The sequence below is a fragment of the Micropterus salmoides genome, unplaced genomic scaffold (assembly GCF_014851395.1).
Source record: "Micropterus salmoides isolate LMB-PRFRI ecotype aquatic unplaced genomic scaffold, ASM1485139v1 Ms_hic_scaffold_20, whole genome shotgun sequence".
NCBI classification, from domain to species: Eukaryota; Metazoa; Chordata; class Actinopteri; order Centrarchiformes; family Centrarchidae; genus Micropterus; species Micropterus salmoides.
In genome coordinates this window covers 4,603,043-4,628,807 of record NW_024041151.1, presented here as the reverse complement: position 1 = coordinate 4,628,807, position 25,765 = coordinate 4,603,043, and the positions used below count along the sequence as shown (strand labels likewise).

General features: G+C 41.1%; 2 protein-coding genes across 5 annotated transcripts in view; both read left to right on the top strand.

Moving 5' to 3' along the window:
* The window catches only part of LOC119914218 (DNA repair protein XRCC4-like), a 38,759-nt gene extending 30,537 nt beyond the window's left edge, over nt 1-8,222 (top strand). For 2 of the 3 annotated variants that reach the window (XM_038733346.1, XM_038733347.1), the window contains exon 8: nt 5,753-8,222. In XM_038733346.1, the coding sequence (XP_038589274.1) occupies nt 5,753-5,855 (103 nt within the window). In that variant the 3' untranslated portion in view covers nt 5,856-8,222. Of the gene's footprint in view, nt 1-295; nt 1,954-5,752 lie in introns of those variants that run through there. The other variant, XM_038733348.1, reaches the window with a different exon arrangement.
* Nucleotides 8,223-9,328: 1,106 nt separating this feature from the next.
* Nucleotides 9,329-25,765, top strand: part of LOC119914217 (versican core protein-like) — a 39,834-nt gene continuing 23,397 nt past the window's right edge. Inside the window, exons 1-6 of one of the 2 annotated variants that reach the window (XM_038733345.1) lie at nt 9,329-9,523; nt 11,238-11,315; nt 12,587-13,024; nt 15,581-15,755; nt 16,413-16,540; nt 18,331-18,627. In XM_038733345.1, coding sequence (XP_038589273.1) covers nt 11,249-11,315; nt 12,587-13,024; nt 15,581-15,755; nt 16,413-16,540; nt 18,331-18,627 — 1,105 coding nt within the window. In that variant the 5' untranslated portion in view covers nt 9,329-9,523; nt 11,238-11,248. Of the gene's footprint in view, nt 9,524-11,237; nt 11,316-12,586; nt 13,025-15,580; nt 15,756-16,412; nt 16,541-18,330; nt 18,628-24,096; nt 24,745-25,765 lie in introns of those variants that run through there. The other variant, XM_038733344.1, reaches the window with a different exon arrangement.

The window sequence follows — 25,765 nt, the reverse complement described above, 5'->3', positions numbered from 1 at the left end:
CATTATCGGGGCTTATTACCAGCTCTGACTGCTACAGAAAGAAGTAGCAGTGAGCTGACGAGCAGCTGTGGCTGGCTGGATGTTTGATCGCTGCAGTGGCTCACTGCAGAAGCTGCTCCCCCTCTGAGCTGGCAAACAGCAGCTGCAGAAGAGAGGCCTTTGTCTGAGAGGTGGCTGGTAATGTGGGGGGTTCAGGGCTGTTGGCAGTCCTACACCCAGCTATTGTATTTTCCATTTCCATCACTACTCAACCCATTCACCTCCCTCTGTTACCTACATGTTTTTCTGCATGCAGGCCGTCCACAGAGAGGAGGAGGAGGAGGAGGAGGAGCAGAAAATGAAGGGTGTGAAAGAGCCTGAAGAAAATTAAATGCAGGCCACATGTCCAGAAGACACGGAGGACTAATTAAAGGGATAGGTTTACACTTTGGGAAATAAGAGAGTGTGATAAGAAGATTGATCATTGGTTTGTTAAATACAGAGCTGGTGTCAGGTTGGTTAGCTTAGCTTAGCACAGAGATGGCAGCAGAGGGAACGGCTAACCCAGCTCTGTCCAAAGTTGAAAAAAATGCTAAAACACCCTTTAAAGCGCTTTAATTAACTATTAATTAATTTAATTTAATTAACGCTTTAATTATGTTGTATCTGATTAGATACTGATTAGCGCAGCTTCCTGAAGTCTTGTCATCACAGTGAGGTTAGCCAGATTTGGCACCATCATACCTGTACAGAGACCAAACCCTGTGCTCACTGACCAGATATTGATGATTCAGCCAGAGGAAGTTCCATCCAAGTTCTAGAAGTGCTCCAACTGTGAGTCACCTAACTTTGAACGGGAAATTTTCACCCCATTTGTTCCCATTTAGCTCTATAGACAGAGACACTGCTGTAAAGGCCTGGGCGGATGAATACACGGTTATTTGTCAGTTCAAGTAATAAAACCACATAGTTTTTACATTTGTTTGTGTTCATAATAAACAAACAAGACCCATGTTTATTTGTGAGCTTTAGAGATGTTGGCAGGGGAACTTTAGACACAGCCATGCTAGCTGTTTCCCCCTGCTTCCAGTCTTTATGCTATGCTAAGCTAAGCATGTCCTTACCCCAGCTCCATACTTGACACAGACATGAGATTAATATCCATCTTCTCATTTCAACGTTGGAAAGGATGCTAATATGTGTACTTTCCAAAATGTCAAACTATTTCTGTAACAAGAGTCTTTATGTATCTCTAGGTTGAACGCTTCCTTAAAGTCAAGTTTTGAGTTTTGGTTGTCAGGATCTTCAAGTTCTCATTTTGACTCATTGTAGTTCCTGTTAATGTGACCTTCAGATCCAAGAGTTTGTGTACTCTGAGGACTTTTTTCCCATGAACAGAACCACACTCTCTGTCTCCTTCGCACACGGACTGGTTCTGTAAACTATCAAACACCGCTCGTAGCCATCACAGATAATCGCTACAAGACATGGGACTGGTACAGCCTTACTTGTGTAGGCTTACTTTAGCTTTATAGTGGAATCAGCACAGAGGTTCTGTTGTACTGTCCCCCTCTAACATGATCTAACTGAGCTGTAAAATCATCACATTTGTATAACATATGAAAGGAGTTTATGATCAGGTTTGCTTATGGGTCTGTGTTGCTCTCAGAGGAAATAATCCATTACAGCAGTGGTTCCCAACCTGGGGATTGGGAGCCCCCAAAGGGTCACAAGATACATTTCAAGGGTTACAAGATAAATGACAAGATGTGGAAATATGTTTTTTTTATTGTGAATTGGGGAATAGTGTTACCTCTTCAGGTTTCTATACAAATGAAACACAATAAACAAGTAGACATGGCTTTGCTTTGAAGAGTCACAAGGCAAAAATGTTGAATGAACCATTGTACTAAAGGGTCAGTTCACCCAAATAAAAAACGACCAACTAACAAAGTAAATATTTTCTTACTTAAACCTAGTTGTGTCCATGTAGGTGGTGTTTTTGAATTGAGATTTTGAACCACTTTCTTCCGAAGGAATCGTCTCCACGAAATCAGTTTAAGACCAGTTGGCACAGTGAAGCTTGTCTTCATGAAATCTTGGAGACCTAGCTCTAACTGAGCTCTATGGGCTAGCTAACATATAAAACTGTAATTTAGCAAGCTTGTGAGCTCTGTTGCTAAGAAGACAGTAACTTTAGTTTATTCAAAAGATGTTTTTGCTTCATCAACTCCTGTTTCATAATTGATACAAACCAGGTCTCTGTTTCAAAGCAGTTTAAACTCCAACAGAGGAGCTTAAAAACATTTACATTTATTGATTTAGCTGACGCATTTATCCAAAGCGACTTACAATTGCTATATATATCAGAGGTCGCACGCCTCTGGAGCAACTAAGGGTTAAGTGACTTGCCCGGGCACACAATGGTGTCTGACAGTGGATTCGAACCCAGATCTCTCAGACCAAAGGCATGCATCCACTGCGCCATCAACACCCCCCCAAAAAACTGGATGTCGACACACCGCTAATAAGCTACAATAGCTTCCTTCATTTTGGACTCTCTGGCTTCCTGTTTCCTCAAACGTCAACTCAACAGCTCAAATTATTTTGTTTGTAGTTCACCAGAGTTGAGCTTGACCTAAAAGATTCTCACAAATTGACTTCAGCGCAGCTAGCGAAGCCACTAATCGCGGCGTTTCCATTGAGCTTATTGAGATTAATAATTTCTCTGTTTTAAATGATATTGTAGTTGGACCTTGAAGGTGTATTCAGACTGGATACAAAGTAGATATTTTGCCTTGGATAATTTGCATCAGTTTGACACCTGGAGTGTTTTTGTGGTCCGTGTCATGCCCTATTGTAGCCACTGCAGAGACATTAGCTGTAGCTAGCTAGCAACGTACGAACAAACCTGTGTTAGTGGGTCAGAATTTGGCTGATCTCAGTGTTTTTGTTGTTTTACATTAGTTTTTCATTTTCCTCTTATCTCTGCTTTCATGAAGCGGATTCATAAAGTTAAATGCAGACTTTTTTTGTTTGTATTGACTTGAGATGCAATCACACCACCTCAAATTTAGCACCGTGTCCATTCTGAACACGCTTTAAAAGGAACACTGTATCTGGTCATAGATGCTGGTGTTGGTTTATTCAAAGCTGTGAGCATCACAAACAAAATCTTTTCAACTTAATTGTTCTGCGGTATAAGATGACGGATATTTACAAAACCTGGCCAACCAAATCCAACACTATCTGCATAGACATACCAATAGAGTTGAATGAAAACATGTTTTGTTTTTTTGTTGTTGTAATTATGTGCACTGAAGCTTTAAGTGGTACAACTTTTGGTTTAAAGTAATCCGTCTGCCCCGCTTGTTCCAAACCATACCTCTGTTTAGTTTCTTAAGCTACAAACTCGCACATAATTGGTGTACATGCTGTATGTCACCAGACCAGCTCTGTGTGGGGGCTGCACTGCGTCCAGTGTCTGAGCTTAACCTCACTTCTCAGGGTTGAAACTGCTCTCGTCAAGTCCCCCTCTGCCATGTGTTCAAGTCTCCGGTGGTCCTCCATGGCAGCATAGAACAGCTCCCCCTCTCCAGTGAACACATCTCTTGTTTCCTCTTAACTAGTTCCAGCAGTGCAGCAGTGTTTGTCGTACAGTTGGTAATGATTTAAACAAGCTCAGGGCCTCCCCTCTGTTCTACTTTCTCACACCGGCCTTTTCTTCTTGTTTCCATTCAGCTAATCAGCGTTAACAGTGGGTCTGGATTGGAGGGAAAAAGTCTATAATCTTGTGTCCTGGTTTTCAGAATATCTTTACTCGTCGTCCTTCAGAAAGCTCCTCGTGACTTACAATTCAAGATGCTTCTCTAGATTGCGGATGTTCCTCGGGTCACGTTGGATTGAGATTCGTCAGTCATCCGCACATGCAGTCAGGTTAGAGGTGAGAAGGGCTCCATGTTGTATGGTTTATAACAGGGGAACGGTAGTTACCTCTCTACACAGGTTTTATTTTGATTTTATGCAACATTCATTCTCTATCTGCTTTTGTACAGTCTAGACCTGCTCTCTGACATGATATGATGTGACTTTATTAACCCCCGCAGGGGAAAGTTCGGTCGACATAGCAAACAAACAAAGGAATATAAAAGAACAGATGCAGTATTGTAGAACAAATACAGTGAGATAACTACTGTTATAAATTGGCAGTTTATAAATAAAAATTAATTGAATTTTGTCTCTGAAATTCTGGCTAAGTCTAAAGTTTCTGTCCTGACTGGTTTACTCAGCCTCCTATAAATTCCTCAAAGTTGGGAACATGTTCACGCGTATGAGGAGGTCACATGACCAGACGCGACCACGTCCCAAACAAGCCCCCCAATCTTCGGCACAAAGTTACAGCTAACTTACCTACACATTAAAACAGTAGCTAAATGTTTTTGTTATGAACAATGTCAAGAGCACTGATGCTTAAATCTGCAGTAACTGGTTTTGTGTCATTTAGGGGCAGCGGAAACATTTTGTACAGTGAACATGTTAGTGAGCGGTTTCCTATTTCCATTTCAAACAGAGAGCCATATTAACATTTATTTGGAGTGGTGTTTGTGTCCACCTGATTAATGTCCAAAATTCAGTCTCTTTTAACTAATGAGGGCGGTGGGAGTGAATCATACGGTGATGTTTAGGCCGGAGAAGCATGTTTCATTAACATTAAAGGAAAAGTTAATTTACTTCTTTTTAAAAACATATCTGTACAGTAAATATGGAGCTACAACCAGCAGCCGGTTAGCTTAGCATAGAGACTGTAAACAGGGGAAACGTGCCTACCAGGCCCTCCAAAGCTCACAAAGTATCACGTTCTATCTCGTTTGTTTAATAACCAAAGTGTTATTACAACAACACAAGGGCTTACGTGCTGGACTATTTATTTGTTGCCCACCTGTAACGTTTTAGAGTCTCTGCTGATTGTTTGGCAACAGCTCGTATCCAGAAAAAAGTCTGGCACGTAATCCCCTGTGAGATGGCGATTTAGTGTTTTTACACTTAAAAGCTTCTGTACGGCTTCAAACAAACAAGATATAACGTGTTAATTAAATTAGCTTCAGAGGTGTTCGTAGGTGGATTTTCTTACCTCTGAACTGAGTCAGACTAGCTGTTTCCAGTCTTAATGCTAAGCTACGAAGCTAACTAGCTTTATATTTCATGTGTGGTTTCAGTCTTTTCATCTAACTCTCACCCATAAAGTGCACTTCCCAAAATGTCAAACTATTCCCTCAAGATCTGAGTCCCTTCAGTTGGCCTACATTTGTGCTTTCCGTCACCCTTGATCTAGTCTTGCCCTCCTTCCTCTGCAACCCACTGTGCATCTTTGATCCTTCTTTCATCCTCAGTATATCTGACATTTTGTTTCCTAACTCCTAAACATCACATGGCGTTGCATTCAAGTGAGGACAGAATATATAAGCTTATATAGAGCTGAGACAGGAGGAGAACATGAGCCTCTACGTGATAAAACACACCGGTGGTCAAGTCCAGCATTTGATGTAGACCACATAAGGTGGGGGAGCTGCTGGGCCACAATTACACACACACACACACACACACACTGAATGGACCTACCTACACACAGGTATAAAAGTTGCCCATGTGTTTCTAGTCTTGCACCTTATGGGCCACATGATGCACTTCCCGTCTCAACAGGAAAACTCTCCTGTAAACCAGCCTCATTAGCCCACTGACCTGTTCTCGCTCTCTCTTGTATGTGTGTGTGCAGGACCGACCCCCCTGCAGGATCCAGTAAGGAGCAGACGCCCCGGCGCTCAACAGATGCTGCAGCAGCAAGTTCAGCAGCAGAGGACCTGTTTGAAGACTTTTGACCCTGCATAGAGAGAGAAACATGAGAACAGCACTGGTTTATGTTGCAACGGTGTCATATTTTTATACTGAGTTTGTGTATTAGGATCATGAAATTATTTATAAGGAACAACAGGTGGGTGACAAATGAAGGCGATAAAAAAAACAACAAAGTGGTAAGATGTTCCACCTCAAGAATACTCGTAGGTTCTCCAAGTCTGTGGAGAGATGAAAATCATTCTTCCGAAATGTATTCACTCATTTGTTGTTTTGACGATGGTGGTGGATACCATGGTTGTTTAAATACCTAAAGGATCCCTAAAATCACAAGAACCACCTCAGAATCCTAATGTAACACTAGAACCAGCGAAAGGAACTCTTAAACGTCCTAAAGGATCACTAGACCCAACCTAAGGAACCCTAGAACGTCCTAAATGATCATTACAATCACCTTAAAGAACTCTAGGACCTTCTAATGTAACACTAGATCCACCCTAAGTAACAGTAGTAATGATCATTACAATCACCTGAAGAAACCCTATAACGTCCTAAAGGATCACTACAACCTCCTTAAGGAACCATAGAACACCCTAGATGATTTTTAGAACAGAACCACCTCAAGGAACCCTAGAATGTCCGAAAGGATCACTAGAGCACCCTAAATGATCATTACAATCACCTGAAGGAACCCTATAACGTCCTAAAGGATCACTAGAGCATCGTAAATGATCATTACAATCACCTGAAGGAACCCTATAAACTCCTAAAGGATCACTAGAAACACCTAAGGGACCCTAAAATATTCGAAATGATCCAAGAACCACCTAACGATCCTAGAAGATCACCCAAAGAAACCATTGAACATCCTAAACGATTGTTAGAACCACGTAAAGGATCCCTAGAACATTGTAAATCATTGTTAGAACCACCTACAATAACCCTAGGACCTCCTACAGGATTGCTGCAACCACCCAAAGATTATTAATGATCGCTAGAACTGCCAAAAAGTCTCAAATGATCTCTAGAACCACCTAATTGACTACTAGAACGTGTGATCTGGTAAGGCCACAGTGAGCCTCAATGTCATGCACGGAAGAATCTGCTTTCAGTATGTTCCTCCAGTCACCTCTTCAGGCGTTCCCTTTCATTTGTGGCCTGTCTGAAGTTCTGTAGAATCACTACGTATTTTAAACACTTTTGTAATGTGCTTCATGAACTGGAAATGAATTGTGACTTTTAGATATTTACAAACTTGTCATTTTAATATTTGTACCAATAAACAACATGAACGTGTTATTTTTTTTCATGTAAATTACAAGGTTGTTTGTGTTTATTTTTTAAATGACCTTTAAAGGGGAACTCCATTTTACATGTCAATATCAATGCACTAGTTCAGAGGGGTTCTTGCGTCTCGTTCAGCATTTCTTTCACCAGTCGATCTGAAAAAGTGACGTGCGGTCCTGTGTTTTGCTTTCCATATTCTAACACTAAGTCCACTCATAGCAGGTAATATTAAAAAAATGCTGACCTCTGTGGTTTTAACAAACTTAAAACAACAATACAAACAACAACGGCGATCAAAAACAACAGGTCCCATGAAACCTGATCAGCAAGGCAGAACAAGAACTTAGACCACCGTACCTTGGTTTCAACCCTATTTATAAATCTCACCTTTCCAGCTTTAATAAATCTCTGGTGTCTAAAAACTTCTACAGCGTCGACTCTGTTCCGCTGTTATTTCAGACGTGAACGAATTGGAACTCCTGGACTCGCTCATGGACTCTTCTGTCGAGCCGTGACGTTTAATGTTTGGTCTGTGGACTCGAGCAACACAGTCACGCGCATCGCTTGGTTGCCATTGGGAAGTCTAAAGAGACGCAAAGCATTTTGGGGCGGTTGAGTGTGTCCAGTAAACTCACAGCGCAGAAATTCCTGCTAATCTAGTACACATAGGGCTTTTCTCACAGTGAGAGTAGTACGTTGGTAGAGATTCTTGATGTGTTCAAAATCAAAAAGCATACTTTTTCTTTTTACTCGTAGTAGCAGCTGCCCTTACAAATGACGTATAATATGATATACATACTACTTCGGGTCAGAATAGCCAGGAAAGCATGCTGGACTGCAGGCATGCTGCATTTGACGTCATATGTAGTGGGACTTTCTAAATATTTTTCATATGGTAATGTGACAGTTGAAACAGGGACCCTCTGTTTAAGGCTGGATCTTTAGTTATTAGTGTTGTTACAGATGTCAACAGGATTTTTAATGAGGGGTTGTTAATTCTGGAACAGAATCTGGAAGTTCTGGTTTCACTTCGGCTCTGAATAGTGTCACCTCTGAGGGGGTTTCAAACCCACCTTTAATGCTTTTTCTGACCTTTTTTTTTTTTTAGTTAATTAAACTAGACTTTCCAAAGGTTTCATGTTTTGAGGTCAAATTTTGATCTTTAAACACTTGATTTCCTGCATTCTGGTGAAAGTTTCTGCACCAATCTATGGTGGAAATGTTTTTATTTATGGATAAGGAAACACAAAAATCAGGAGCAGGTGACATTTCAAAATATATAAAAATAATAGAATTTAAGTCAGTGCAGCTCTCAGACATTCTGTGCTGCTTTCAGATCTATTTTCTCCAGTAAATCAACTTTTCTCATGTAACAGCACATATGTAGGCATGATTTAGTCTTCCTCCTCTTATGTCAGGTTCACAGGGAGAGAACAGAAAACTTGGGCAAAAAAGAAACTGTGTCCAGAAGTTGTTAAAGCTGTTTACTGCTGCTGCACATTTTGGGGTTATTTTATAACCAGTAGCTTGTTTGTTTTGGTTTAAGTTACTTTTTTTGGACAATGCACATTTGTTTCTTCTATATTTTAATTGCATTTCATGTTTTCTTAATTTTGAAATAATAAAAATAATAATTAAAAATAATTTGAAAACCTTTCTAAATGTATTTTCATTTGTTATTTAACTACAAGCCATATTTCAGAATTGATTTTTTTTTTTTTTTTTTGCTTAAAAAAGTGGTGGGGACATGTCCCCAGCGGCGCCAGTGTAAATAACACCAGTAAAAATCAAAAACGTGAGTGTTTGCCTGGCAGGGAGAGATCAGATCTAAGGCTGTGATTGAGTTGCATTTTGTGAAATGTGTTTTTGGAGCTTGACCCATATTAGGGGTGAAAAGTCAGGAAATCCCTACTGCACAGAATTAGATGTTTAAAAAAAAATCTCTCTTGCAACTTCATGGAAGAGCAACTCTAAATCAGTGAAGTGACCCTTTAATGTCTCTCTCTCCAACTCATGCTTTCCCCATTCTCACTTCCTCCATCTCCACCTCTCTCTCTTTCTCTCATCCACTCAGTTTCTCTTTTTGTCGTCCTCATACCGCCCCCCCCTCTCTCTCCCTCTCTCTCTCCCCCTCTCTCTCTCTCTCTCTCTCTCTCTCTCCGGACATGTGCGCCCCTCCTCTTCCTAATGTCTGGATAATAGTGGGTGTGAAGTGGATTTGAACTTGCAGCCGGTCCTGAGAGGTGGATGAGGTCTGACCAGCAACACGTCTCCTGCACCGCTGAAACAAACGCTGCTGTTTATTTGGGACCTCCGGGAATTTCATTTTGGAAAAGTTTGATGTGATTAAACCTGAAGCAAGACAACTGGATTGTTTGACTTTTTTCTTTTTTCTTTTATTTACAAGGTAAGTTATTGAATTTTTAAAAACATTTTCTTGCTGAACGTCCTGCACAGAATGTTATTAAATGTAAAATCTCGTGAGATTCACGGAAGATTAATGTGCACCATAAATAGCCTAAACGATTATTTCAGCTGTTAATCCGCAGTTGATGCAGCAGTCTGCGTGTTTCTCATCCTCTCTGCCACCGGAGCTGCTGATCTTCTGGGTGGGCAGGAATGTTCCCACACTGATAAACTAAATGATAAGCGACCTATTGATAGTAATTGACACTTGGGATCAATTAGGACCATTTACATCCACTGACAGTTTAACCACTCGATCTCTTGATAAGCTTTATCACCGCAGCTGTGCTCTAATCTGCTCCTTCCTACAGCTGTGATCACACATCTGTCTCTAAATCAATCCAGACTTTTCCCTTAAATTAAACTTTTTCCTCATTTGCATGTCAGGTGAAAAGTATAGAGTCAAAAATAATAGAAATAATAATTTATTCCTAACGTAGAACACGTTCATTGTCGACATAATATACTATAAGAATGAACTTTTATGGTCCAAATATATACAAGTTAAACTCCAGGAACTTGTTTATAATAAATATTATGGGGATTGTGTCATGAATACATTTATGTACATGCAGTAGGTTTACACAGTGCATACATTGGTGTAAGATGTACTCAGATTCAACAGGAAATTAATCAGCAGCTATTTTAATAATTAATAATTTCAGCATTTCATAATTTGTTAGTTCCAGCTTCTCTTATGTAAATGATCTGTGTCTCAGTTTTAGGCTGTAGTTAATAGAATATTGTTGTGTGTTGGCCAAAATATGATATTTGTAGTCATTAAATACAATTTTGTTTTATTTCATAATATAAACTTTCATCAAATAACAATATAATAATCAATGAATCTCACACAGATTATTGAAAATAATTGTTGCAACACCAACATCTAAAAATACTCCATAACAAGTGAAAGTCCTGCATTTAAAGAAGTATTATCAGCTAAATTAAAGTACTCATTATGCAGCAGAACTGTCCCTGCCAGTTTTTTGTTGTTCCATATTATAAAATTTAATAATTATTACTGATTCTTTACTGTGTATGAAGCTTTTTAAAGTGCTTTAATTTTTTGTCCTGTTGCTTCACTTTGATGGTTTATGACATCACAAGTTTGGAGCCAATCAGGATGAAACTTGAAACCTCCAGGTTACAAACACTGAGAATAGACTTCTTAATGAGGGAGGATGCAGCTTGTGTGTCCAGCAGTTTTTAGTTTTGAAATGTAAAATAAAATTTACATTATTTAATAAAAATAAAGGATGTTGATGAATCTGCAGCTTCCTGATTAATTGATTAGGTGTTTAGGTGTTAGTAATATGTTTCCACAACACATTAAACTGCTTGTTTGACCAACAGTCCTGAACTTAAACAGTTTATCATCTTTTTTGGAAATGGAAAAGCATCAAATGCTCCATTCAGAGACTTTGGAACCAATAAATGTTTGTCTTGAAAAATAACAATTGATCAATTATTAAAAAGTAATTTTCTGTCAATTGACTAATTTTTGCAGCTTTATGTCAGATGAATGTAGTGAAGCAAAGAGTAAATAGGAATGGAAATACTTGAGTTAAGTACCCCAAAATTGTAAGTACTTAGTTACTTTCCACCGTGACTCTCATCAGCATCATTTATAATCTGATTCTCTGTTTCTACAGATCGTGTTGAGATGATTCCACACATCCTCACACACCTGCTCTGCCTGGTGTGTGTGTGCTCTGCTCGTCCTCAGCCAGGTGAGTCGAGTCCAGCAGAAAGTTACAGGAACCCAAATCCAGACTCTGTCACCCGTCTCCCTCTTTTCCCCTTCGTCATTCTCTCTCTCTCCCTCTTGACGTAGACGTAATATCACATGAGCCAGAGTGCAGGTCCAAGACTGACAAGGTGGAAAGTGATTATTACTCCAACACCAGACACATTCACTCTGAACACATGCTTTCCAGTAATCCCTGGTTACACACATACACACACAAGTCTGAAAGCTGCAGCCACTCCTCCACGGCCTGTTATGAAAACTGCTTTATGTCTTACATCATGTGTCCATTGTGTTTCACATCAGTTTGGAGAAATTGCATTTATTCCAAGTAAATGACTGAAAAGATAAAGATGTCTTCTTTTCCTGTGATGATCTTTCATTAAGTCCAGGGGTGGAAGAAGTACCCAAAGCCGTACATCAGTGTAGAATTACTGTTTACTTAAGTTAAAGTACAAAGGTAGTAGCATCAAAATATACCCAAAGTAGCAAAAGTAAAAAGTACTCATTGTACAGAATGACCCGTACTAGAGTATGTGTTCATCATCACTTTAATGTTGCAGCTGGTGAAGGTGTATTTCATTTTAATTACGTTATATGCTGCTGGGTAGTTTAATCTATAATAATATATCATAACGTATTAGTTTTAATTTGTACATTTTACTTTTACATTTCGGGCTTGTAGCAGACGCTTTTGTCCAAATTGACTTCGGAAGTGAAAAAGCAATAGATCGATTTTGGGAGAGTAAGAATGTTGATAGAACATGTTTCAAGCACTCATAATTGCCATTATTAGGTCAGCCAATGCTGGTAGTCATCAAAGATAGCTAGGCTAAAGATGCTACACAGTGGCAAGTACTATTTTTAAGAGAGAGGGTGTACAAACATACAAGTGAGTAAGAGGTTTTTTGGAGGCGGGGTTAAGGAGGGAGGCTCTGCAGAGTCCAGGTCAACAAGTGAGTCTTCAGTGTCACGTGGAAGCTGGTGAGCGACTCCGCTGTCCTGAGATTTAATAATTGTTAATTAAGGAACTAAGGAGTTAATAACAGTCTGTAAACTCTGTGCAGCCTTGAGCAAGTTGTCTCAGATATCTTGTTTGTGTCACTAAAAAGCAAAAAAGCAAATCTATTGTTCAGGGATGAAAATATCGATATGACAGAGAGAGATTGGGCAGTTGGTTGGTCATGATGTTCAGTGTCAGACTGGATTAGGTAAAAAGAACAACGTGTTTGACACACACATGTACTCATGCAGGATCCTGTTTTCCAGCGTTACCACACTCTGTGACGGTGGAGAAGAACCCCTCTGTGACCGGCTCTCTGGCAGGCAGGGTGGTGCTGCCGTGCCACTTCTCCACAATGTCAGTTTCTCCATCACAGAGCACACACACAACCACGCCAGGACCTCTGCTCCCCGGTAACGCCCCTCACGCCAGTCCTGAGGAGGGGGTGAGGATCAAGTGGTCAAAGGTGGAGCGGGAGGGGGAGACCGTGGTGCTGGTGGCCCAGGGAAGAGTGGTCAAGGTGGGGCAGAAATACAGGAGCAGGGTGTCGGTGCCCAGCCATCCGTGGTCCGTCGGGGATGCCTCTCTGATGATGGTGCTGCTCAGGGCCAGCGACGCAGGGCTTTACCGCTGTGAGATCATGCAGGGGATGGAGGAAACTCAGGACACCGTGAGCCTCAACGTCTCCGGTGAGTAAAACAAAAGCACTCTGCCAATTCTGCACTTTTATAGGTCGATATCAGGAGTCTACAAACGTGTTCAGCGACTGAATCCAGATGTACTGAGTTGGCAGAGGCCTTCCTGCTTTGCACATGTTTTTTTTCTCTAAAGCTGCACTAATCAATATGTTTATATTAACATTGGATTAACAGACTCTGTGTAATGTGGAAGAAGTAGCTCATATTGATGAACTCACAGAGGATTATCCCCAACTCTGCTGCTCTAACGAGTGTTTAAGCGTCTTCCAGCTCGTTGTTTTTCGGTTTTACAGCCCACAACTTTACTGTTTTGGTTCATCAGCCTCATTTCCAGCAGCAGCAGCTGTTTCCATCAAACAAGCTGTAAAAGGCCACCTTACACTACCTGCTCAGCACCAAGCAGCAGAGACTAGCTGGTGAACTGAAGCATTTAGCTCGGCGACTGACCGCTTTGGGGCATTGGAACAAGCTGTAACCACATCACTGACATATTATTTTCCCCTGAATGAAGTTGGTTATTTGCACATCCAGCAGTTACAGAGCAACATGATCATTAATGTTGAGTCATGTTTGTGTCACCTGATGAATCAAAGTCCAGTATTCTCTCTCTTTTAGCTCTGTGTTTGGTCTCCACCACCACCTGAGGGAAATAACGGTGTCTGTCTACTGTTTGCTGCTGAGCTCGTCACATACAGAGGCTTTTTACAGCTTTTTTCTCAGAAAACAGCTGCTGCTGGAAACAAGGTTGATTACAGCTATGAGGCTAAATTAAAAGTAAAATTAAAACAATGAGCTTAAAGACTCTGAGCTGATGGAAACTGCAGCATCGGGAGATAACGCTCTGTTTGTCACTATGACGACTCCTTTTACATTACATGTAGTCTTTTAAACCACAGTTGACACCCTGTAAACCAACAAACCCAAAGATATTCAGCTTGTTTTCATAGAAAAGTTAAAAAACAACAACATCTTCACAATTTGGAAGCTAGAACCAGAGAAATTGTGTCTGACAACATGACTTAAACAAATAGTCTTTTATCAAAATTGCTGCTAATTAATTCTCTCAATAAGCTAGTCGAGGCAGCAAGTGATTGGTTTGTATATGAAAGTCACTTCATATGTTGCACTGTAGTTCATCAGAGTTCATCTGGGGGAAACTCCACAGAGCTGTGTGGAAGAATATCTGACAAGTGATCCAACTCCCGCTCCCAGACATTTACACAGATTCCACATAAAGACTGAACAGGACTTTTTGTTGAGCAGCTCCAGACAAAGACGCTCCCTATGACTGACACACAACTCTCCATTTAACAGCCCAGTCATCTATTCACATCCTCCTGCAGCTCTGCCAGGACATCCTCGCAGATTAGAAATAATAATCCTCCCATCCAGCTGAAAATAAAGGACCTAATGACACAAGACAACAGATACATATAGTCCGAGGATGACAGCTGAAATAGCCGACTGGCTTGTGTTTCTCTATACTGTCCTGTAATTGTCTGCATCTTTAGCTAAATTGTCCCAAAAGGGGTCACCAAATCTAGTGAGAAAGTTGCATCCTAATTTCCTGTAGACAATGTTAGGTGACGGACATGAAACCGACCAACCTGCATGTCTTTGTGCTGTGGGAGGAACCCGGAGAGCTCGGAAGAGTCAAAAATAGTTTGGGCGTAAAGTCTATAAGTAAGGCAAGTGGCCAATCAGCGATCAAAGATAAGAGTCATTAAAATATCATTTAAATAAATTACTGTTGCTAAATGAATGCTGTGCGTCAGAAAAACAGCAGTTTCACCATCAGCGAGTAAACTTCTGTGACATTTTATGATTTACACCGACCCTGAAGCATCTGTAACTTAGAGTTATGTTGTAACTTATATCTGTTGTGCAATTGGTTTTATTTTAGTAATGCATGAATCATAACATAGTAATAATTTACATTAGGCGAAGTTTAAACTTACACACAGTTGGTGCAACAGGCTGCTGAAGCTTATGGTGGCTAATGTTTGCAAACTTTAGATAAATACTGCTGTTTAAGTTTGATTACTGAGTCACTTTTCTAACGTTATGGCTCTTCTCCACTTCTGATGCCGTAAAGTTACAGAGCAGGATTTCCATTTCATCATACCATGATATATATGATATATAATATCATTGTGTGTTTCTGTAAAAGTTACATAGTTTTACTTGAAAATTTATTTTCAAATTCTGGTTCAATTTCGGCAACAACAAAGCTGTTATGAAGCCACTAATACTCTCATTTGCACCTGTGACTGGCTTCTTCTCCAACAGCTGCTGAGCCTTGTGGGTACCGTAGTATTTAGAGCCAAGTGCCAAAACAAACTGGCATACAAACACCTGATTTCTCAGAAACAAAGCTGAAAGTTCACCTGATGGTCAGAACTTAACATATATGATCGTTACATCATCCAGGAGAATCCCGTGTTCACCAAGGAACTTTGAGGATACAGAATTGGGGATTTACAGTTCAGGTCCCTCACACTTAACTACTCTGTATCTAATGTACTTTCCTGATTCCTTCCTGTCCAGGTGTGGTGTTCCACTACAGAGCTAACACTAGCCGCTACTCCATGGACTTCTCTGAAGCTTTGGAGGCGTGTCGCTCTGTGGACTCCTCCATCGCTACACCTAAACAGCTGATGGCTGCTTTTGAAGACGGCTTCGACCAATGTGACGCAGGCTGGCTCGCCGACCAGTCAGTCAGGTGTGTGTGGTAAAGGAACTGCTCAGATCCTTTATTTAGATAAAGGTACAAATACCACGCTGTAAAAGTACTCTGTGCAGTAAAATGTCCCCTGTTCCTGTTGTACTATTATATATTCTCTCCTCAGCTTATTATCCCTCATCCTTAATGGAAAGCAGGATGTTTCTGCTGCAGTTGCTGAGCTGGAGCTCATTTTGAACTGTTTAGTATCAGACTGCAGCTAATGATTATTTTTATTCTGGATTATTTTCTTCAGTAATTGATTGATTGTTTGGTTTGTAAAGATTCTGCCGTCACAGTTACCCAGAGTTCAAAGTGACCAACAGTCCAAAACTCAACATTATTAACAATAAATCAAAATGATTAAAGGGATTTTTTATATATGTATTTGTATATGTGTATATATATATATATATATATATATATATATATATATATATATATAGACTAAGTGTTTCAGCCGTACTTTACAGTTTGGTTTCATATATTTTGTTTGCAAAAGTAACTTGTAACTAAACGTAACTAGTAACTAAAGCTGTCTGATAAATGCAGAGGAGTAAAAAGCAGTGTCAGATTTTTTTCACTTCAAATGGACAGAAATTACTAAATTAGCCCTTACTTTAAAACTTTGTGTGATACCTTTTATTGTTGTTTCAGATACCCAATCACAGTGCCCCGTCCCGGCTGCACAGGGGATCTAATGAACAGGCCCGGAGTGAGAACGTATGGCATCCGCACCCTCACAGAGAAATACGACGTGTACTGCTACGTAGATAAACTACACGGTAAACACAAAGTACAGAGAAATACATTTAAAGCAGTGGTTCTCAAACTGGGGAGTGGGCCCCCCTGGGGGGACGTTGAGACACTTCAGGGGGGTCATGAATGTTGAGGGGACCTAAAGTTGCATGAATGTGATTCATGCGGTGACATAAACAAACAAAAGTGCTCTGATGCTAGCAAGGCTATTTTGCTAACCTGAATCTTGTTTATTCCACTCGCCCGTATTGTTAATGACTGATAAAAATTAAATCCTCTTTTGCTGGGGTGGGGTGGCATGAACATTTTTTGGCTTCTGAAAGGGGGCGTGACAGAGAAAAGTTTGCAAACCACTGCTTTAAATTAATAGTTTAACATATCAATCTCATGTCTGTGTGTTCAGTTCAGAGCTGGAGTCGGAACATGGTTAGCCTTGCTTAGCTTAGCATAAAGATTGGAAGCAGGAGGAAACAGCTAGCGTGGCCCTGTTCAAAAATGCACCTTCCAGCATCTCCTTTGTTCAGTCTGAACACAAACAGAAAAGTGAAAACCGTAGTTTGACCTTTTAAGAAAGAGTTGCACGCTGGAACTATTTCTTGATGAATAACGGTTTAACCATAGGTGTCATGTACGCTGGGGACGCTGGGGACATGTGCCAACCACTTTTTGAAATAGCTGATTTTGTCCCCACACTTTTTAAAAGCATTTGTAAGAACATTTTCTGATAACCAGCCTTGAGAAAGGTTTATTTACACTAAAAGAAAACATGCAATGTAAATATAGAAGACATAAATGTGCACTTACAAAAAAGAAGCTAAAAAAACAAGCTACTAATTATTGCATTATATTCAATTATATTTTTAAATTTTTAATTGTCATCTGCCACCTGGATTTTGGGTTTCCCTTAGAGCCTATAAATAAAGACATTTCCACCAAAACTTTGTTGGAAGTGTTTAATGCTCCAAATTTTCTAGGGGAAGATCCCCATACCCTCCCACTCATATATCTCTGCACTGAATATTTCTTTAAAATAGTGTTAAAGTATCTTCTCATCATGTTCTTGTGACCCCAATAATGTGCATCATCACCTCTTGTGAGCTAAGTGTATTGTACCACCCCTAAACTGAGCCCTTATGTCCCCAATACTTTTCAGCTTCCCCACTAGTTCCCTGTCGTTCGCCAATAAATAGTTCCAGCACATAACTCCCCCTAAAACCACACATTTACATTTCTGTTTGTATTCAACAAACATGATACAGCGTTTTAATTGGTGACCTTCGGAGCTCTATTGGCTCTTCCATATAGGAGGTTCATCTAGCAGCTAGATGTTGCCAAAAAAGAAAAAAAAAACATTTTCTTAAGTTGGGAAAAGTCGAGTCAGAAAGCCCAATCTGTCACAATCAGGTGTGTGAGAAAAAAACCTCACCACTGAACTGAAGTCAGGGTTAGATAAACATTGAAGTCAGTTTAATAATCACCAGCTGGAAACAACCTTTACCCAACAGTAGCCTACCAAAGATGATCAAGTAATTCAGAATATACCAGATTCTTTGATAATAAGTATAAAACTGTGGATGTAAAAACTTTGAGGGAGAAGTTAACGACGACTTTTTAGGCACATTTACGTTTTAGCTGCTTGTTCACTTGAGATGTGATTGTGTGTATCTAATGACCAATCACTAATCCCCATTGTTTGTGCAGGGAGCTCCTTTGTTTTTGTTCTTAATGATTTATCCTGACGTTTTAAGTTTAACTACAGAAGCAACACACTAAACCTTTTTTTATTACTTTATTTGTTTGTCTCCTCTGTGTGAAGGCGAGGTCTTCTTTCCTCCTTCTGTCACCGGCCAGCTCACCTTGCAGGAGGCGAGAGAGGAGTGTGAGAAGCACGATGCCGTTTTGGCGTCGCCGGGTCAGCTGTTCGCAGCCTGGAGGGCGGGGCTGAACCGCTGCGACCACGGCTGGCTCTCCGACGGCAGCGTCCGCTACCCTGTCACCGTCCCCAGGCCTCAGTGCGGAGGAGGCCTGCTGGGGGTTCGCACGCTCTACAGGTATCAAAACCAAACCGGCTACCCGAACCCCACCGACAGGCACGGCGCTTTCTGCTTCAAGGGTAAGACTCAAACACAACTCTGCTGCTATTTTCCCCTAATGTCTATATAATAACTTCTCCCATCATCAGGCATATTTGTAATATCAAAGGAGAGACATGACTAGAAGATATCCTACTTTGCCCCCTTGATATTTAAAGGCCAGTATAGCTTGTATAAAGTGAATCCTGCTGTAGGTTTTTAAAAACGTTTCAGCATGAAGGGACAGCTTCATCAGTGTGCAGACACAGAACAGCAGGGGTTATAAAAAGATGGAGGGGGTGACGGACAGGTGATGACATTATTGTCCTACGTGGTTAGTGGCTTTCTTTGCACACTAAATCTGTGTCTGGTTGCATAAAGTTTTTCTCTTAAGATGTGAATTCCTGAATGGGCAAGTATTGTACTTCTACACATCTCAAGCAAGGGGGAGAAAAGTGTGACGTCTTCCTAATGAATTGTCAGTTTGAACTAATCATGTGGGGGGTTTCTGATCTGACTCCTCATCATTAGGACGATATCGTTTATCAGTGCCAGCCACTTCATAGTCACAGTGTTTCCTCCTTTGCCAACCTGTTCTCATTCCCAAGTCGTTCCAGATGGACGCATGGCCCTTGACGTCAGTTTGTAACGCACAAAGGGCCTCCGCAGTGCGTTGAAATATATTCATTTCTTGTCATTTAGGTAGGTGTAGGTTATTTAACATAAAAGTCTGAGGAAGGAGGTGGTTGGGGTGGATGGTGGGCCATAAACCCAACTTTCAGTCAGGAGACTGGTGTTCGTTGCAATGTGAAACAAAAAGTTAACATTGAATGTTTTTATTTAGGTCACATTAGTAACTCAAGTTACGCAAAGTAAAGTTAGTCACGTAAGTAATGTAATTTTAAGCCAAATCAAGACCTTTTCTTAACCGTTACCAAGTAGTTTTGTTGCCTAAACCAAACCAAATTTTACATTATTAACTACTAGTTTTATTTTGAAAGGTAAACTGGATGTTGCATATTTATTATTGCTAACTTGACCAGACATTGCATAGTTTTTGTCGCCGACTTGACCCTACACGTCGAAAGACAACGTTAAAGAGGTACCCAAGGGGTCTTGAGGAAGCGTCCAGATGTGACGAGTTGGTAGTGAGAATGTGTTTCCTTTGCGCCCAACAGACAAAACTCATAATTCTTATGGCCACTAGAGGGCTCAGTCACTCAAACGTAAACATGTAAACATTGAAAAGTAAATCCTTCAGTGTGCTTCAAACAAAGTATCTCAGAGTCTAAATCAACAAATGGGCAACAAAATTGACTCCACATTGGAGGTTTCCTGTCGTTTTCACTTTTCGATTCAGCCTTTAGTGTTCTCCTACATGCAGCCCAGAGAAGCTGAATTTCAGCTTCATAGGTTGAACACAATATGTATAAAGCAATGAGTGATTTTCTTTGGCCCTCAGATTGCATTAGAAGAATTTTAAGAGGCATGAGGGGGTAAAACTATCCAGCGTTTCACAATAAAATAACTCAACTATAAATCATCTGAAGATCCATCAGATTAAGTTCAACCCCTCTGGTTAACTAACACTAACTGGGTCTCTACAGATTCAGTGGTTTCCTCCCTTACTTTTTTCAGCACTGGCACAAATTTAGGACATTGCTTCTCTTTTCTGCAAACCCCAGTCTGACCTCCTTCCAACGTCCACATCACAGACACGTTTGACTCATGAAGTCACTTGAAAACTGTAAGCGTAAACGCTGAGGTGTGTTGCAGCTCAAACAAGCCGCAATCTCCAGCCGTTTAAAAGCTGCAGGGCGTATAGAAGTGGCAGCAGAGGGGGATGACAAAGAACAAACAGCACTCAAACCCAAACAAGAGAAGAATAAACCCTCACTGCCCTGTTTATGGTAGCGCAGGTTTTTTTATGAGGGGAAAACCCAACTCATGCACTCTGCGCACAGATACAGCAGAAACGGGACAGGTCCCTAATGCTTCACAGCTGGACCCTGCCCAAACAGACAGACAGAGGGAGGAGACGGTGGAAAGGAAGGGGGACTGCAGATCTGGTTCTCCCGAAAGTAAAATCATCATTAAAAAACACTCAAAAATACAAACTTTTATAAGAGAGGTGAGTTTGTGCAGTGTGAAGTAGGTGCGCTGCAAATGAACCTATTATACACTTCAAGTAGGATTCTTCACAGTGGGTATAATTGCAAACAGGCACATGTTTGGCAATGTGAAGGTACTTTCTGAACCTGACCGCTCTGTTCTGCCAAGCATTACACGAGGTGGCAGAGCTGCAGGAGAGAGTTAATGTACAGTAAAGTGACAGTATTAGGACGGACCCCAGTGCAGCCAGATGACTGCAACTCGCTAAACACATGACATCATATCTGGGCAGGGCTGAACATGCAGCCAGGGTCTCCTTCGCGGTGTGAAAGACCAGAACAGACCTCAGCTAATCCTGCAGGCCAACTGGCAATAAACACCTTCAGTATGTGAAGTGGAGGAAGAAGGACTCACTTTACTTAAAATCTAGAGACTCTAAGTTAGAACCAAAGTATAAAATGATATTTAAAGTACTTATGAAGAGCTGAAAACATCAGATGTGTGTGGAGTGATGAGAAGGTTTTAACCTTCCTCACATTAACACATGAAACTAACAGAAATGTCTAATTTCCATAATTTTCTCCACATGTTTTTCTATCATTTGAGCTTTGACTGCAGCTGTTTCAAAGACGTCATCTCGCTGTGTTTTATCCAAAGCAACTTACAATTGCATGTATGTCAGAGGTCGCACACCTCTGGAGGAACTAGGGGTAAAGTGTCTTGCTCAGGGACACATTGGTGTCACAGTGGGAATCGAACCTGGATCTCTCACACCAGAGAGGTGTCTTATCTACGGTGCCACCGCCACCTCCAACTTATCAAATGTTGTTGTAAAATCCTAATCTGAAGTGAATGTATGACGTAACTATAGCTGTTGAAAACGGCAGCGACTGGAGCATTAGCTCCACCAGCTGTTTATCTTAATAACTCCCAAAATTCACATTACAGTAGTGGATGGAAACATGCATTAATTATTTTGCAGAAGTTTTGGTTAATGTTACGCTAAATATGGACGGCTGCTCCTGTTTTTTGTAATGAGTCACAATCCACAAAGGTTTGGAAACACTGGTTTAATACATTTTATTTTAAAATGTATCATATTACATAAAATCCTAATCTAAATGAAGCTAAGAAGTAAATATAGCTGTCAAATAAATTTTGTGAAGTAAAAAGCACAATATTCCATCAGAAATTTAGTTGGTGCAGAAGTATAAAGTAGCATAAAGTGGAAATATTCAAGTAAAGTACCTCTAAATTGTATTTAATACTTGAGTTAATGTACTTCTACCACTGGATAGTATATGAGGAAGAGGAGAGTATAGAAGGAAGAGTGGAAAATCAAGAGCGTGTAAGAGAAAAAGGGAACCCCACCTACGGTATGGATGGAGGGGAGTCAGTTACGTAGAGTTTATTAAAGCATTATGTCAGTGACATTCAAACCTTGCTGCTTTCTCCCAAGGCACTCACTATACGAACTCAGCACTTAGACCTGCACAAAGGAGAGCACTGTGTGTGTGTTTAGGAGTCCTATTTCCTCTCCTTTCTCATATGGTATGTATTCCATCATAATGAGATATAAATCTCTGCGGGCGTCACAGGCTGTTTTGAAGAGGTCTTTACAACAAAAGCCTTATGGTCTGCTCAGAATTGTAAATAAGGTGTGTTTAGAGTAGAAAGGAAGAAACTATCTTCAGTTCACTGTGAGAGCTAGAAAATAATGTCTGTTAGCTAGCAAGTAAAGTCTTCTCTGTTCAGACATCATTTCCATTAAAGAAGGTTTTTCCTGCCACATTCAGGCCTTCGTTAGAGACTCGTTTTATTCTCATGCCACTGCCCCAGCAGTCTCCAGCCCTTTTCAGTTTTTGACAGGTGACTTCATGTTTCAAAAATCAAAGCTGCTACATGTCCTTTTATAGCCTGCTTTAAGCTATCAGCAGTCTGACAGCTGCATGATTAGCATTTTCCAGATTGTCCAGTTTTCTTTTTTTAAGGTGTTGTAACAATACTGATTCATTCTGTAAACATTTTGTCTTGGATACGGCTGATTAACTGGAACGTTTCTCAAAGCATGCCACAGAGTTTTTAGGGTGATTTTCTACCTCTTTAGGCAGCCAGTATCAGTCTTAACGTGATATATCAAGTTATAGTTAAGTGTACAGTTTGGGTCCATTTGAGCTCGTGGTATGACATTTGGACATCAGATATTTAAGACTCTGATAAGAGAGCTCATGAAACTTGTTACGGGAAGAATGATGAAAATACAATCTCAATCAACCAAATGGAAATAAACCTCAGTGACTTATGAGGTGGGAAAAAGTGATGCTAGGCATGTATACAGGACATGATTTACCTGGACAGAGAAGGGGTGACATGCGGTAAAATTAAACTGAATTGCAAAATGGGTGTCACTATGGTTTTTCTAAATTTATACTCTGGGATGTCCTGTTTTTCCATCAGGATTGCTCCTAATACTACGCTACCCATCAGCCTTAGCTGCCATTGCTGTGTCAGAGACACTCGAATCAGAGCTGCATCTTCGTACCTTTGACTTTTTATCAAAGAACCAGACTGGATTGCCATGCATGTCATGAATGCTACTGACGTTTGTGATCCCCTGACTTTTAATCTAGCGCCATCAACAGGTCAACATGTTAATAGTTCATGTGTCGCTGCGCAGCGCTGACTTAACGTGATGCATGCTGGACTTAAAATAAGACATGTTGGTGTCCGACTTTCGCCGGGCGCTGCTGCACATCACCATGGCGCATGACATTCAAACCTCGCGGGAGCAAGGCGGCTGCAGAAGCTGAGTCCAGCCCCCGCAGTTGCGTTTCTCCGGCTGCACAAAGTTGGAACCACCCAGGGCCGTTAAATAATTATTATTTACTTACTTATACTTATTTAACGGCCCTGGAACCACCTTTTGTCTGGTCTCACAGCATTTTTCTTTGCAAATGCCGCAAGATCAGTCATTGATCTCAGCTCACAGTACGCTCATGCAGGTAGAATGTGTCCGACTTGACGGCGCCATTTTTATACCCTGGCCCTGCAGTCGCCTGCAGCTCACGTTAGACTATCAAGCCGGCGAAAATCAGCCGCAGTCATCTCGAACACACCTAATGTGTCCAACACTTTGCTTTATGACCAAATACCTGCAGAACTAATGTCATTCCCATCAGCCTCAGCTGTACGCTGTTCAGTAGCAATGTTAGCATGCTAACACACTAAGCTAACATGGTGAACAGACGGTTAGCAAATCTCAGTTTCTGAACTCTCCACTGGCTTTGTTTTCCTCTCTTACAGCTAAACTACCAGAGCCAACTACTACAAGTCCCCCAGCTGCACACAGCCCCACAAACAATCCCCGCACTCCAACACCCGGACCACTCTTAGACCCTGTGAGAGCTGAAATTCAAGCAAGAATACCAGACCCTGTCACCTATTCACCAACAGAGGCACCACACACAGCCTCACCAGACCACCATGGGACAGACTCACCTCCCCTCATGCCACAGCCTCTGAGAGCCCAACCCCGATGTCTGACGACTATGACCTTCAAGATTTCAAAGACTCAAACCAGGTACAGTCAATACCAGTTAGAGGAGACAGTATGTCCCCCTTGCAGCTCCCTGTCTTACCCACCAGTCGCTCGCGGCCTCCACACCTTGACATCAGTCATGGGGGAGGGGCGGGGTCTGGCCAAGGTGAGATCAGCAGCAGCGGTGACAGCGCTAGTGGGAGTGAGGTGGGAGCGGTGGTGACCCCGACACAGGTGTGGGTGGAAACCACATCAGCACCATCGCAGCTTCTAGCGATCACTTCAAAAGTGGTCAATCCAGAAGTTCTCACCCCAGAGCCAAGCATCCCAGACGAGACCGGACAGGTGGGGCATCAACCCGCAGTTGTTTTTAAAGAGGATGTCACCCCTGAGGCTACAGCGACGTTCGACCCCTACCAATCACTGGCCCTTCCGGTAGATGGGGAGTCATCAGCCAAACCACCTATCCATCTCATCATTGTCAATGTGCACGAGAAAAATCAATCAGGTGAGTTAAAGCAAGGCGTGAAGACAGATGGGACCAAGTTGGAACAGGTCTGTTCCAGTCTGGGTCAGTTGGTGTTAGTCTGCAGATAAAATCATATAGTGTTTGATATATAAATATGAATCTGAAGTTTCAGATCCAGTCGCTGCCAGTCGTTCTGATAATGATTTCGCTAACTTCAGTGGCCGATGATGTTACTCGTGTGTTACAGAGGGAGACGTACCTGTAAACAAAGAGTTTTAGTTTGCTTCATTTTAGTTCATTCGCCTCCAGTTCCCTCTGTGGGCTCTACAGTCCCGCACACCTCTGTCAGCAACTGGAACAATCTATGCATCTTTATGTTGGTTTGTCCGGTCTTTGTTGGTTTCAGCTTGTCTGCTTTGTCCCAAGTTCTGGACGTCCTTTTTTCTTAGTTTCTTTCTTTTGTATGGGAGATGCCACTGCCCTAAAAATCTGATCACCTACAGATAGATAAGTAAAAATTTTGAGCAATAAACTATTATTTAAATGTTAATTGTTGTCCAAGAGTGATAACAACAATCAAGATTGCTGTCAGTTGCTTAAAATATTTGTATATTAGTGTATGCCTGGTGGAAGAAAGGGATAAAAACACAATTGTTCGCTGGAAACTGTGCAGTGTAGGAACCCTTTTGTTTAAGCAAATTTGAACTAACCTGTCAATGTTTGAATTATTTTTGTACGCAACCAACGTAGCATGATCCTTCACTACCTTGTAGAAGGAATCCAGTAGAAGAATTAAGCCATAAAATGCACCTGTAGTCAGTAGCATGTGGTGGCTAATGCTTGCTTGTGTTAGTGAACCGCTGTGTAACTGACATTACCGAGTGAGTTTGTTGACTTAATGAATCTACTTGTGCAAAAGTCACGTTATCTCACTTTAACGTTGTTATTTTAATCCAAGGTGCCTTACTGCATAATTAGCAAACCTTTATACCAAGGACGTCACTTTGTGTTGAAAAGTGGCGGGGAGGTAGGGGCTCAGATTAAGGGTGTGAAGAGATAC